The 16,147-nt window shown below is 42.4% G+C and overlaps 1 protein-coding gene across 1 annotated transcript in view; it reads left to right on the top strand.

Annotated features, from left to right (window-relative positions):
• The first annotated feature begins 10,613 nt into the window (after nt 1-10,613).
• Nucleotides 10,614-16,147, top strand: part of LOC141111970 (uncharacterized) — a 50,749-nt gene continuing 45,215 nt past the window's right edge. The window contains exons 1-2 of the mRNA XM_073604217.1: nt 10,614-10,768; nt 14,345-14,483. Of these exons, the coding sequence (XP_073460318.1) occupies nt 10,696-10,768; nt 14,345-14,483 (212 nt within the window). The 5' untranslated portion in view covers nt 10,614-10,695. The remainder of the gene's footprint in view (nt 10,769-14,344; nt 14,484-16,147) is intronic.

Genomic DNA, 16,147 nt, shown 5'->3' on the forward strand with positions numbered 1-16,147 from the left:
GCCGGATGGCTGGGCCATTTCAGGAGCTACCGCTGCCGAATTTGGTGGTCTCTCCGCTTGGGGTGGTCCCCAAGAAGGAGCAGAATAAGTTTCGACTTATACACCATTTATCATTCCCTAAAGGCGGATCGGTCAATGATGCGATCGACCCTGATGCTTGCACGGTTTCATACACGTCGTTCGATGCAGCGGTGGGTTGGGTGCGTCGTTGTGGGAAGGGAGCGCTTATGGCAAAAGCGGACATCGAATCGGCTTTTCGCCTCCTCCCGGTGCACCCGGACAGCTGTTGGTTGTTGGGGTGTTGCTGGCAGGGTAGGTTTTATGTCGATCGTTGCTTGCCTATGGGCTGCTCGGTTTCATGCGCTTTGTTTGAAACTTTTAGCTCATTCATTGAGTGGGTGGTTCGGGATGTGTCAGGTTTGAATTCTGTAATTCATTACTTGGACGATTTCCTATGTGTTGGCCCCCCAGCATCTAAGACGTGTGCTATGCTGTTGGCCACGTTACAACACATGGCATTACTTGGACGATTTCCTATGTGTTGGCCCCCCAGCATCTAAGACGTGTGCTATGCTGTTGGCCACGTTACAACACATGGCTGGTACGTTTGGTATCCCGTTGGCACGGGATAAAACGGAAGGCCCGACTACCGTGCTTAGTTTCTTGGGCATAGTCATTGACTCCGAGGCAATGGAATGTCGATTGCCTGAGGATAAGTTGGTGGCTTTGAGGAGGGAGATACGGACGACGGTGGCGTTGCGTAAGATTCAGCTTAGAAGCCTGCAGTCATTGCTGGGCAAGCTTAATTTTGCGTGTCGCATAATTCCCATGGGCAGGGTGTTCTGCCGACGGCTGTCGGCAGCTACAGCAGGGATTAGGTCCCCTCATCATTTTATTAGGGTGACCAGTGAGCATCGGGCTGATCTGAAGGTGTGGGACAAATTTTTGTCCACATACAATGGTAAATCACTGTGGTTGTCGGGACCATTGAGCAATTGCGATTTGCAGCTGTTTACGGACGCAGCTGGGTCGTCGGGTTACGGGGCATTCTACCAGGGGCGTTGGAGTGCTGAACCATGGCCTAAGGAATGGCAGGAAGCGGGACTCTGCAAGAACTTGGTGTTGCTGGAGCTGTTTCCGGTGGTGCTGGCAGTGGAAGTTTGGGGTGAGTCGTTCAGGGACTTGAAGATCCGATTGAACTGTGACAATTTGGGGGTGGTGCAGGTGATTAACCGCATTTCAGCCTCCTCGCTACCGGTCGTTCGGCTGTTGCGGCACCTGGTGCTGCGCTGCCTGCAGTTGAATATCTTTTTGTATGCGGTGCATCTTCCGGGGGTAGATAACACGTTGGCTGACGCCTTGTCTCGTTTCCAGTGGGACAAATTCCGGGACTTGGCTCCGGCAGCAGATCAGCAAGGGGTTCGGTGTCCCCGAGGGCTGTGGTCGATCGTTTGGGACCCCTCGCGCGATGGATAAAGGGCTCGGTGAGTGTATCCACTTGGGGGGCTTATGAAAAAGTGTGGTCCGAGTGGTGGGCACTTGTCAGGCAAGTTGGTGTGGACCCTGGAGTTGGGGACGTGAGGTTGCTGGTGTTGTATTTTGTCTCCAGGAATCTGGAGCAAGGGGTTTCGGTTTCAATGATGGACCGCAAGCTCGCCGGTCTGGCATTTTTGTTCAAGCTGCAAGGGGGGACGGATCTTACCAAGGATTTTTTGGTAAGACAAGCAATGAAAGGTTATCGGCGGTCGCGAAAAAGTCAGGACACGAGGAGGCCATTGACCTTTAACAACCTGCGTGTGGTATCTGATCAGTTGGGCACGGTATGTGCGTCGGCTTACGAGGTGCTGTTGTTCCGGGCAGCTTTTTCGCTGGCCTTTTTTGGTGCCTTTAGGATAGGGGAGCTGGTTAGCCCTTCAAGGAAGGTTTCGGGGGGCATGGGGATACAGGATGTGAAAGTCACGGGGTCTAGCTTGGAGGTGTGGTTGAGAAGGTCAAAAACAGATCAGGTTGGAAAAGGGGTTAAGGTGCAGCTATATCGGATGCCGGATTCTTCGGTATGCCCGGTGAGTGCGATGAGGGAATTCTTGGGGCAACGCCCGTCGAGGGAGGGGTCTTTGTTGATCCACAATGACGGTTCACCTTTAACAAAATTTCAGTTTGTGGCTGTTTTCAAGAAATGCTTGAAAGCAGGGGGTCTGGAGTGTACGCAGTATGCTTCGCACTCCTTCCGCATTGGAGCGGCCACAGAGGCGGCCCGATGTGGGTTGGACGAAGCGTCTGTTAAGCGCATTGGCCGCTGGGAGTCTAGGAGATTTCGTACATATGTGCGGCCACAATTAGTGGTCGAGTGAAGTGCGGCTCAGCAATGGAATTTTTAGGGAAGGATGGGGGGTTTGTTTTGGTTAAAGGGATCTGATCATGGTGTATGTTATTTGACTTTGGTTATCTGTGGTTTTTTCTTTTCTTTTAGGTGGAATCAAGAGGGGTCTCGTGTGGATATTGGGCCACTCCTATGTGTTTTGGGGGGCAAAACGAGCAGATATGAGACCTAATGGGAGGCAGTTAGGGATTCCCAGGGAAGAGGCTTGTATACGTTGGGTAGGCAGGCCGGGAATGCAATGGGCTAGGGTGTTGCCAGAAGTACAGCATTTCGCGCGCCTGGATAGACCACCAGATGTGTTGGTGCTCCATGTTGGAGGCAACGACCTGGGTGGACGTCCCAGTCGGGAGCTCATAAAAGACGTCAAGATTGATTTCTTGCGTTTGAGAACTTCCTTCCCTGAGATGTTGATTGTTTGGTCCGATATTGTGGCCAGGACAAGTTGGAGGTTGGCGAGGTCAGTGGACCGCATAAACAAAACCAGGATTAAGGTGAATAAAAGGGTGGGCCAATTTGTGATACGGAATGGAGGTTTGGTAGTTCGCCATTGGGAGTTGGAGAAGGATGTGGGGCTGTACCTGCGAAGGGATGGGGTTCACCTGTCCGAAGTCGGCATTGATCTTTGGTCCCTGGGTTTGGAGGAGGGGATTCGGAGGGCACTGCGTGTGTGGAGGGGCTCCCAAGGGTAAGGGGGTCACCCTTGTTAGCTTTGGCGGTGGTGGTGGTCTTTGATGATGGTAACTAACCCAGGAGATGGAAGTGTGGGGGGACTCAACGGTTATGGGCCCCTATTGGTGTGTACAGTTAACACTGATTAGCTGAAGATGGTAATGGTGACACTGCGGGTAACGAGTTGTCTTTGGGCTGATGTTATCACGGCCGTAGGCCTATTATGATAGAAGGCCCGCAGTGTAGATGTGGAACAGAAGTTACGTTGGGAAGTGCCGTCATTGACCACCAGGAGGAGAAAACTGACAGTTGATTTTTGTTACGTTAAAATGTTACAGATATATATATATTTTTATATGGATTTATATTGGTTAATAAAAGGCTGCTATGGCCAGTTTTACCCCAACATTGGTGTGGTGTCGTCACTATAGTTAAGGATAAATGGGATTTAAAGTTGGGGTAAGATAGATGGCGGCAGCCATAAAAGGGAAAAGGTGTGCATCTTATTTACACTGGTCAAGAGAGGCCTGGAGCAGGTGGAATAAAATGAAGCTAGCAGAAGGCCGGCATGACAGGGGGATAAGGGTACAGCTAGGGTTAAATTGGAAGTTGTTTTAGATTTAGGGTGAGGGGATTGGGTACAGATAATGTTGTAAGGGGAGGGGTTTAGGTTATTTAGGGGACAGGAGGGGTCCCGGGCAGCATTGCGGGGAGAGTTACAGAGAGAAAGAAGTTTCCCACCCACCCTCCCTGAATAAGTGGTTGTGTATCTTGGGTTAATGTTTTCTTTACAGGTGGTATGATGGATTACGTCGTGGCAGCATATGAATGGCGGTGGTGGTGGTCTTTGATGATGGTAACTAACCCAGGAGATGGAAGTGTGGGGGGACTCAACGGTTATGGGCCCCTATTGGTGTGTACAGTTAACACTGATTAGCTGAAGATGGTAATGGTGACACTGCGGGTAACGAGTTGTCTTTGGGCTGATGTTATCACGGCCGTAGGCCTATTATGATAGAAGGCCCGCAGTGTAGATGTGGAACAGAAGTTACGTTGGGAAGTGCCGTCATTGACCACCAGGAGGAGAAAACTGACAGTTGATTTTTGTTACGTTAAAATGTTACAGATATATATATATTTTTATATGGATTTATATTGGTTAATAAAAGGCTGCTATGGCCAGTTTTACCCCAACATTGGTGTGGTGTCGTCACTATAGTTAAGGATAAATGGGATTTAAAGTTGGGGTAAGATAGATGGCGGCAGCCATAAAAGGGAAAAGGTGTGCATCTTATTTACACTGGTCATGAGCTTTTGTGCACTTACTACAGCAGATCTGTAGGAGTTTAATGGGCTTTTTGATACTAAGCCTCTGTCACCCAACTGTGTAAGGCTGCCACCTGGTCTTCTGTGCATACTTTCCCAATGTTTTACCAGGTGAATGTCCAATCTCCTGCGGAGGCAGCTTTTGGCAACAAGGCTTTTGCAGCAGCACTCTGCACTTCGGTTTTTTGACCCCTCTTGTTGCTTGGGACTGTTGGCACAGTTCCATTTGCCTAGTTGTTGCCCACAATTTTGTATTCATTGCTTTTGGATGTCCCATGGTGTATGCATGTATTGCCTGTGTCCTGTACTGTGTGATTAAGGTAAAAGGAATTTTGACTTGCCAGTAAATCCCATATCTTGGAGTACATACAGGACACAGGTCACCCTCCCTTCTTTTCCTTGGTTTACTGTGCATTGCTTACTACAAAACGGAGGAGTCGTGTAGTGGGGTAGGGTTTTAGGAGGAGGCGCCCTAGGGGCTGTTTACTCAAAAGCTTGCAGTGTCCAATTACCTGAATCCATGGTATATGAATGTTGCCTGTGTCCTGTATTCCAAGATATGGAATTTACAGGCAAGTCAAAATTCCTTATAGTGCTCATTCACAAATAGTGTGGTGACTGGCGTTTTTTCTGTGCTGAAAAAAATGCCAGTCACTGCTGAGACACATAGAAAGCAATTGTTTTCTATGTGCCCTGTTCACACTGCAACTCAATCTGCAGGTGCAGTGGGCTGTGATAATATGAAGACATGCTGCATTTTAAAACAGCGCACGGGAAGGGACCACGCAGCTGTGCGCTGACATCAATGAAGTGTCACTTTGTGCGCTTCAAATAAAGATTCCATACAAATAAGGGAAGTGTGCGATGTACTGAAATGTGCATCCCACCGCCGACTCACTGCAGCCAAAACTAATCTCTGCCCATACACTAAAGCTGGCCATACATTATACAATTTTCTTATTCATTTTTCTTTAGATTTACCTTCAACTATCTAGTGCAAGGGCCTGCCTAATTGCATACAAATTGAAAGTTTTTAGGTTTGACCTCATATTATATGGTTTTGGTAAATCTAAAGGAAAATTGTATAAGAAAATTGTATAATGCATGGCCAGCCTATACTGCGATCGTTTAGTGTGCAGGCAATGTGAATGGGCCCTTATTCTTTGCATGGGAGACTTTTATTTTTAACATAGCATCAGATTCACTTTATGCTTCCTTAACCTAAAAAAAACACAGCTAACATAATTCATTATGAATCATGTCAAAGTTGCATACATTTTCTGTATCTTTAGGAAATGGTACAAATTTGTAAACATCTGTAGCGGTTTTGTAGATTTAGGGTGCTTTCGCTCTGCCCTGCTGTGGTTTAGCCGCAGCGAAGTGTACCTGTGGTTTCCCATAGACTTCTATTGCGGCCTGTGTTTTTGGTGCCTTTTCTAAAAGTGCACCGTAGATGCAGATTACAGGGCTTTTGCTGCGCTTTCAGAAAATTCACATAGGTCATAATAGAAAGTCTATGGGAAACCACAGGTACACTGTGCTGCAGCCAGACAGCAGTGGGGCAGTGTGAAAGTGCCCTAAGTCAATTTATTTTTTTAAATTAACAAGCCTTTAAATATAAGACTGTAGCATGTATACACGATTCATAATCTTACATGATAGCCAGAGGCAGGTTTAACACTAATACCTAAACAGGTCCTTCCACATTCCCTATGGTAAACATTGTGTCCTCATTGCTTCTAGTATAGCAGACTTAGAAGGAATTCTGGGGCTGTGCCTATGGGCAGGAGCGCTGTGTGAACTTCAAATTGGGGTGTGTAGGAGTTGGCCGAGAAGGAATGTGACTACTCAGACTCTTGTTGTAACATTTTAAACCACTCTCTATGTCAGCTGGAGTGCTGGTGGTTTAAAAAGTACGCAGGTCATCCAGGATAAAGACAATACGTCACACTGACTTATTCATTTCAGTAATCAAAAATAAATGTAAATGACCTAAATATATTTTTTCCCTCGTAGTGACGTCACGTGTGCATATTATACTAATTTCCCACATAGGTAATGGAGAATAGTCACGTCATTTTGTAAATTATAGCATTTGCAGTAGTGATGTCATTTGTATAAAATGTATAAATTTAAATTGGAAGGGATTTCAACATTATGAAATATAACATATTTTGGAGGGTAGTGATGTCACTTCTGTAAATATTTAACACATAACTGGGGTGTAGTATTGTAGTTCTGTAAAATATAATATAAAATTGGTGTGTAATGATGTTAGTACTGTAAACTTTAACATCAGAAGAGTAACAATATCACATCTATAAAATATAATATATTTGAAGCATATTGATGTCACCCCCTATATAACATTTTGGAGGGTATTGATGTGACCTCTATATAATATAAATACATTTGATGGCATTGATGTCACCCCTATATAAGATAACATATTTGCAAGCTAATGATGTCATCACTTTATAACATATCTGGAGGATAGCGTTGTTCTATCTATATAATATATATTTGAAGTGAATTGATGTCACCAGTATAAAATATAATATATGTACAAGGCATTATTGCCCCCCCCCCCCCATATAACATCTTGGAGGGTATTGATGTCACCTCTATACAGCATATTTGGAGGGTATTAAGGTCACCCCTACAGTATATAACACACAGTATTTTAAGGGCATTAATGTCCCCTCTATAAAATATATTTGGAGGGTATTGATGTCTCCTCTATGCAACATATTTGGAGGGTACTGCTGGGACCCCTATATATTATAACATATTGGAGGGTATTGTCACCCATATATAATACAATATAACCTATTGGAGAGTAGTGATGTCCCTTCTATATAACATATAGAGGGAATTGTTTCCCCCCTATATAAAATAACATTTTTGTAGGGTATTGGTGTCACCTCTATAAAAAATATTTGGAGAGAAGTCACCCCTATATAATAAAAATTGGGAGAGTATTAAGATCACCCCTATATAACATATAATAATTTAGGGGTGTCGATATCCCCTCTATAAAATATATTTGGAGAGTATTGATGTCACTTCTATATAATATATTTGGAGGGTACTGCTGGGACCCCTATATATATATATATATATATATATATATATATATATATATATATATATATATATATATATTATAACATATCTAAGGGGTGACAGTGTCACCCATATATAGTATAACATATTGGAGGGTGGTATTGTTGTCACCCTTATTTAATATAACATATTGGAGGATAGTGATGTCAATTCTATATACTGTGACATATAGAGGGTATTGTTGTCACCACTATAAAAAATAACATTTATAAGGTATTGATCTCACCTCTAAAAAATATATATTTGGAGAGTAGTGATTTCACCCCCTATATAATATAAATTGGGAGGATAGTGATGTCACCCCTATAAAATATAACATATCTTGAGAGTATTGATGTCACCTCTATATAATATAAAATATTTGTGATGTCACCCTTTTGGAGCAAAAAACAGGAAATCGCCCCGGGACTTTAAATGAGGCAAATGCGGTTAGCCAACAATTGACAGAGTAAATGCAGTCTCAAAATGTATTAAAATTGTCATGCAAACATAGACGTGAATCACAGCCAAGCCACTGAAATGATACATGCAGTAAAAAATGTCATTACACTTATCATGGTATAAAATGTAAATTGAAAGGTACTCAGGCATGAAAAGTATCCCAACACGTTTCGCAGGGGTAGATGCATCTGTAGGGGGTATAATGAACCAAATAAGTATCATCACAGAGATGGTAACTTGACAATTAGTCAAGAGGGTCCAAAACGCTTGGCCCTATACGCACCGGAGGCTGGATCAGACTGCCAATTGCTGGATACCCAGAGGCGGCAGTAATGAGCGTCCGGCTCAGGAGCTGAGGAGGCAGAAGAAAAACCAACCCAATAGAGCACAAATGGGGGGCAGACATGGCCTTGATGGGGGAATGTGTCACCAAAGATCTCCCAGTATCCATTAAAGATGTCAATTGAAACATAAATGCATATGTATCAATAGATGCTGTCATAACAGCATAGAAGTAAATTAGTACATAATATAAGAAAGTATATGCATGAACCATCTGGTTCAATAATGGTATGGGCTTAGAATCTAGGGGACAATAGAAAAAATAAATGAAAAATAAAATAAATAAAATAAAATAAAATGTGTACATAAAAACAAAAAATGACAAAAACAGTGCGATAGAGGGTGTAGCGTGTTAGAGTGTGTCCCGCATAGCATTTGTCTTTTCATTCATATACACATTTTATTTACCGTATTTATTTGTTTATTTTTTCTCTATTGTCCCCTAGATTCTAAGCCCATACCATTATTGAACCAGATTGGTTCATGCATATACATGCTTACATCATATACTAATTTACTTCTATGCTATTATGACAGCATCTATTGATACATATGCATTTATGTTTCAGTTGACATTATTAATGGATACTGGGAGATCCTTGGTGACACATTCCCCCATTCCGGCCATGTCTGCCCCCTGTTTGGGCTCTGTTGGGTTGTGTTTTCCTCTGCCTCCTCAGCTCCCGAGGCGGATGCTCATTACTGCCGCCTCTGGGTATCCAGCAATTGGTAGTCTGATCCAGCCCTCGGTGAGTATAGGGCCATGCGTTTTCTACCCTCTTGACGAATTGTCATGATACCATCTCTGTGTTGATACTTATTTGGTTCATTATACTCCCTACAGATGTACTCCACACGCATCTACCCCTGATGAAGCGAGCATGGTCTTGTGAAACGCATTGGGGTACTTTTCATGCCTGTATACTTTGCAATCTATATTTTATACCATGATATGTGTTTTTTTACTGTATGTCATTTCAGTGGCTTGGCTATGATTCGTGTTTATGTTTGCATGACAATTTTAATACATTTTGACACTGCATTTACTCTGTCAATTGTTGGTTAATCGCATTCACCTCATTTAAAGTCCCGGGGCGATTTCCTGTTTTTGTCACCCTTTTGGAGGGTAGTGTAATGTTACCCTTATAAAATATAAATGATATTTGAAGGGTGGTGATGTCACTTCTGTAAAAAAAAAAACTTTCAATATATTGTAACCCCTATTGAAGGTAGTAGTGTCGCTTTTATAAAAACACAATATATTTGGGAAATAATTATGTCATCCTCGTAATATACAATGTATAACATATTTGGACAGTAGTGATGTCACTTTAAAATGTACAAAAATGCTAATGTAATTTAAATTTGACTGAGTTTACTTCTAGCCAAATCTACGCTTTGAAGAGCAGGAATGTCCTGGCTGTGAATTATAAGTTTGAAGAGTGGTGACTTGACTCTTAAAAAATTAAAAATTGAATTTGGTAATTATTAATGTCACCCTTAAATGTCGCTTATATTTGGAGAGAACAAATGTCCTTACTGTGAAATGTGAAAGGGAAATGTTTTCACTTCTGTAAATTTAATTAACTGTAATTATCCCTAAAGGTATATTGTACGTTTTGTATTATATCTAAAAAGTATATTGTATATTTTTTATTCTCTCTAATGCCCTGTACACATGATAGGAAAATGTGTGATAGGACCTTGTTGTCAGAAATTCCGACCGTGTGTGGGCTCCATCACACATTTTCCATCGGATTTTCCGACACGCACAGTTTGAGAGCAGGCTATAAAATTTTTTTTCATTTTTTTTTATTTTGTTGTCGGAAATTCCGATCGTGTGTACACAAATCCGACGCACAAAGTGCCACGCATGCTCAGAATAAATAAAGAGATGAAAGCTATTGGCCACTGCCCCGTTTATAGTCCCGACGTACGTGTTTTACGTCACCGCGTTCAGAACGATCGGATTTTCCGACAACTTTGTGTGACCGTGTGTATGCAAGACAAGTTTGAGCCAACATCCGTCGGAAAAAATCCTAGGATTTTGTTGTCGGAATGTCCGATCAATGTCCGACCGTGTGTACAGGGCATAAAAGGTATATTGTTTATTTTTGTATTAATATGTGAATTGCTGTTAGTAGGAAGATGTGAGTTCCTAGGAAAGGTACTAATTGTACTGTCTGTGCCAAGAGAAACTCTTGATAACGTTGACTGTGGTGACTTTAGTAGGATTGAAGGGGGATGACACATAGAGGTGCAGCTGCATGCCTGCGTCATGTTCACTCTTTCACACCTAACCATAGGCGAGTGTCACATACTGCCCATCCTCCACCCCTCCCACTATAGACACAGGTACGCTCCCTCGCTTGTCTTATCACACACCTAGGTTTTGGACAGACACTGACAATATGCTTCAGCAAACTTTGTGTCTCTCTCTTCTTCTTGCCGTAATTGGGATATGTTCTACAAATGACATCCCAGGTAACAAAAACTTTATTCTTTTACATACGTTTTCTGAGGATCTCTTCTTTGTATATTGACTTATATCTTAATTCAAGGAAATCTGTATTCAGGCAGCCTGTTTATCAAGCTAGGCTTGGGGCATTAGGTGAAAAAAGCCTCTCTCAACCTCTTTTAATGTGGAGGAAGCTTTTAAATAACTCTCCGCTCTCAAGGAACCCCTGCTAACATCTATAGATCACCGTACATTAGCAAGATGGTCACTGTTGAGAATGCGCCTTTACATTTGTGGTCAATGGGAACATTTCCCTCTGACAGATAGCTGAAAAGATCTTTGTTGTCATTGGTTGATTATCTGAGATTTGAAAATTGCTCATTGCTCAAGGAACCCCTTGCAACCTCTGGAGGAACCCTAGGGTTCTATGGAACCCCGGTTGAGAAAGGCTGGAGTAAACCCTGACTTGATATGTTTTTTAGTTTGCTGGCAAGGTCATGTGGAAAGGCCTTTCATTAGTTACGAGTGCCTATTGTTATTACAGTTGTATGGGATGGGTTTATACCCCAGTCAGTTTATTTTTGCTGTCCATGTCAGGGAGATCTCTCTTCCCTCTGTCCTGCAGACACAACAAACTTTGTACAAATGTTTTTTACAAATAAATATCTGAAAAGTGTGGGGTGCATTTGTATTCAGCCCCCCTGAGTCAAAACTTTGTAGAACCACCTTTCACTGCAATTACAGCTGCAAGTCTTTTTGGGGATGTCTCTACCAGCTTTGCACATCTAGGAGAGTAAAACTTTTGCCCATTCTTCTTCGCAAAATATCTCAAGCTCTGTCAGAATGGATGGAGAGCATCTGTGAACAGCAATTTTCAAGTCTTGCCACAGATTCTCAATCGGATTTAGGTCTGGACTTTGACTGGGCCATTCTAACACATGAATATGCTTTGATCTAAACCATTCCATTGTAGCTCTGGCTGTATGTTTAGGGTCGTTGTCCTGCTGGAAGCTGAACCTCCGCCCCAGTCTTAAGTCTTTTGCAGACTCTAACAGGTTTTCTTTTAAGATTGTCCTGTATTTGGCTCCATCCATCTTCACATCAACTCTGACCAGCTTCCCTGTCCCTGCTGAAGAAAAGTATCCCCACAACATGATGCGGCCACCACCATGTTGCACGGTGGGGATGGTGTGGTCAGGGTGATGTGCAATGTTTTTCGCCACACATAGCGTTTTGCTTTTAGGCCAAAAAGTTCAATTTTGGTCTCATCTGACAAGAGCACCTTCTTCCACATGTTTGCTGTGTCCCCCACATGGCTTCTCGCAAACTACAAACTGGACTTCTTATGGCTTTCTTTCACCAATGTCTTTCTTCTTGCCACTCTTCCGTAAAAGCCAGATTTGTGGAGTGTACGACTAATAGTTGTCCTGTGGACAGATTCTCCTACCTGAGCTGTGGATCTCTGCAGCTCCTCCAAAGTTACGATGGGCCTCTTGGCTGCTTCTGTAATTAATGTTCTCCTTGCCTCGCCTGTCAGTTTAGGTGGATGGCCATGTCTTGGTAGGTTTGCAGTTGTGCCATACTCTTTCTATTTTAGGATGATAGATTGAACAATGTTCAAAGCTTGGGATATTTTTTTTAAACCTAAACCTGCTTTAAACTTCTACACAACTTTATCCCTGACCTGTCTGGTGTGTTCCTTGGTCTTCATGATGCTGTTTGTTTACTAAGGTTCTCTAACAAACCACAGAGGGCTTCACAGAACAGCTGTATTTATGCTGAGATTAAATTACACACAGGTGGACTCTATTTTCTAATTAGGTGACTTCAGAAGGCAATTGGTTCCACAAGATTTTTTTTTAGGGGTATCAGAGAAAAGGGGGCTGAATACAAATGCACACCACACTTTTCAGATTTTTATTTATAAAAAAAATTTGAAAAACATTTATCATTTTCCTTCCACTTCACAATTATGTACCACTTTGTGTTGGTCTATCACATAAAGTCCCAATAAAATACATTTATGTTTTTGATTGTAACGTGACAAAATGGGGAAAGTTTCAAGGGGTGTGAATACTTTTTCAAGGCATTGTATGTAAAGCTTTGTGTAAATTGACGGTGATGAACAAGCACCTGTAATAAATAAAATAAATTAAAAAAGATTTTGCTTTACATACACTTAAATTTCAATGCTTTATGATGATTCCTAGCACTGTGTTTTAGCCATAGGTGGCTGAAATGCTTCTCGGGTATCTCACAAATCACCTGAAAGACTGAAGGTTAACACATTTAGGCCTTTTACTCATTGATGTCAGACGCTCCACGAAGGGCACCCCTGAACAGCTTATTTCTCACTGGAGCATCCTATCTGGCTGTCATATTAGGAACAAGTGGTTTATAATTCTATGTTATAGTTGGCCTGGGCATTTTCATTTCTTTGTGGTCCTATATACTTTTTAACAAATATGTGTGGTAAATCTTTGTATAATTTCACAAAGTGAATACTGTTTTGTGAAAGGAAAAACCAGTTGCTCAGCATGCACATTATACATCAGGCATGTCGAACTTCATGCAGCCTCCTCCCCTATATTTTGTGGCTTTCAGCCAGTTAAAGGGTTTAACCACTTGCTTACTGGGCACTTTCATTCACCCCCCTTCCTGCCCAGGCCAATTTTCAGCTTTCAGCGCTGTCACACTTTGAATGACAATTGCACAGTCATGCTATACTGTACCCAAATGAAATTTGTATAATTATTTTCACACAAATAAAGCTTTCTTTTGGTGGTATTTAATCACCACTGGGCTTTTTTTTTTTGCTAAACAAAGGAAAAATTGAGTTAGGAACTGTTAAAACAGTGGTCATCAACCAAGTCCTCAGGGCTCACTAACAGGCCAGGTTTTATGTATTACCTTGGGGAGATGTAGACTAGAATACTGCAATCACTGAGCAGCAAATAATATCACCTGTGATGTATTTCAGTTATCTTGCAAACCTCGCCTGTTAGTGGGCCCTGAGGACAGGGTTGATGACCAGTGTGTTAAAGGACTGTTGCTATAGGAGACAGCGTTCCTGCATGTGCAGATGTGGCACATTGCTGGGGCCTTTCCCCGCACAGCTGTCCTCCTTTTGAAGTCTCGGAGTCTGCCAATTGAATCTACAACTGCTTAAGGGTGTCCTGGCCCTAACCCTCTTTCCCCAAAAAATACTAGCTATCTTTGGCTTTGAAGGTCCTCATTAGACTGGACAAGGCCAGATACCTTGCTACACATATAATGTGTAAGCACTAATCTTCAGACCTAAAGTGATTTTTTTTAAATGTATGCAACCCCCCCCCCCCCAAAAAAAAACAAAATTGGCTCTTGCAGCAAAGGGGTTAAGGCCCTGTGTAATGCAAAAATGCTTCATATCCTATTCTGATAGAAATGCATTCAGCTGCAAGTCAAAGATGAGAATTAGATACATTGTAATGAATGAGACTTCTATACGAAATGCACTGTAATGATGTAAAATGTAGACGGGCATGGGTGAGTAGGTCCTGATGGCTTTTTGGCGACTGTGACCATATGGGCGGCTTTATCGTTTCTTCATATCTGTGTTTCAGTTATCTCTGGAGTGTTCATGCCGAACAACATCACCGTGGACTATGACGGGGCCAAAGCCGCCTGTGCAATGCACTACAGCCGACTGGCGACTCTGGATGAAATTACTACAGCCTTCAAAAAAGGATATGAGTTCTGCAAGTAAGTATGAAAAAAAAAAAAAAACATGGTACCCTATGCAGATCATAAATTATACCTGTCATTGAATTTCGGGTGAATTTTTTGTTATTCTGATGTATCCAAATTTCCGAATAACATTTAATTTCAACGAATCCGAAACAAGGAATCAAAATTTTGGACAAAATTCGAATTTGAATAGTTTTACAATCGAATATAGTTTTCGAATCAAATTTAAATACTTTTCAAATTAAATTTGAATTTCCGAAGGGAATAAAATAGAATAGAAAATAAAGGAATAGAATAGAAAATAATATAATAGAATATAATAGAAAATAAAAGAATAGCATATAATAGAGTAAAAGAGAACAGAATACAAAATAAAAGAATAGAAAAAAATACCAGAATATAAAATAAAAGCTTCCACTGCGCGCACCAAACTGGGCTCTGAAGAGTGCCGAGGTGATGTCACATCACATACACCTCCACCTTTGAATCTGCCCCACTGCTGATCTGGAGCTTTTGTGGAACCTGGAAGGAGAATACATTGACGGATCGCCACCAGCGTGAACAGACCTGCTAGTCAGGATGTAGCATCAGCATGGTTTTGGGTGAGCTTGTTCCAGGGTAGCTGCTCCTGATGTTCTCACCCTTACTGCACTGCTGCCACCACCGCTGAGTGGATGCCCCCCCACCTCCATACATTAGGGAGTGGATGCCCCCCCACCTCCATACATTAGGGAGTGGATGCCCCCCCCCCCCCCCACCTCCATACATTAGGCTGCAGTTTCACCAACTAGCCTCTCCTTTCTTCGTTCCGATGTCAGCCCTTTCCACATGCTTGTTTAATCAATCCTTCATCTCCCACTAGCGCACGCAAGCACCTGAAAAAACAGCAAACAGTCCACACAATACGGATGGATCGGTTTCCCCTTATTGGTTTCAAGGACTATTTTTGATGTGCCCATTTAACTGTCTAGGTTGGTCTACTATTTTTCTAGCGATTCCATTGGCCATAGCTGCTTTCTTTGAAGTGCCTAATCAGGGCACAGGGTTGACTGGTAGTGTGAAAGTGGGTAATGCATGTGAGCCTGGGTCCCCTTCTTTCCTATTTAGATTTTTTTTTTATAACTTCTTTATTTTTCCATAGATTTCACAATACAGTTCATTACAAGTACTGCTATCCATCTGTGTATCTTGTATTACTTTTGATTAGCTCTTTCATTTCATGTGATTTCCCCTTTTCTACTTTTACCCCCCTCCCCTATCTAAATTATCGTCTACCTCCCTAGCCCCCCCCCCCCCCCAAAAAAAAGGGTGGAAGCTATGGAGGGTAGAGGATTTATAACCCCCTCTCCCTACCTCTCCCCCCTCTTCTCCTCTCCACCAGACACCCCGGCCCTCTATTCTTAGATTCGGACTTAGCACATTTTTTATGTCATTCTGATCTCTCCCTGTACGCCAGATACGGGGCCAATGTCTTCCGGTATCTCTCATCTTGATCTTTCATTGCCAATGTAAGATTCACCATTTGTTGGATTTCTGCAATTCTAGCAAGCCATTGTGCTCTAGTTGGAGGGCTGTCTCTTTTCCACAGGACAGGGATACATGCCCTAGCTGCCGTTAGAGGATGTCTCAGCAGAGAGTTTTTAAATTTTTCCACTGATATAGGAATATCCAGCAACAAA

The sequence above is a fragment of the Aquarana catesbeiana genome, linkage group LG11 (genome assembly GCF_042186555.1).
Source record: "Aquarana catesbeiana isolate 2022-GZ linkage group LG11, ASM4218655v1, whole genome shotgun sequence".
NCBI lineage: Eukaryota > Metazoa > Chordata > Amphibia > Anura > Ranidae > Aquarana > Aquarana catesbeiana.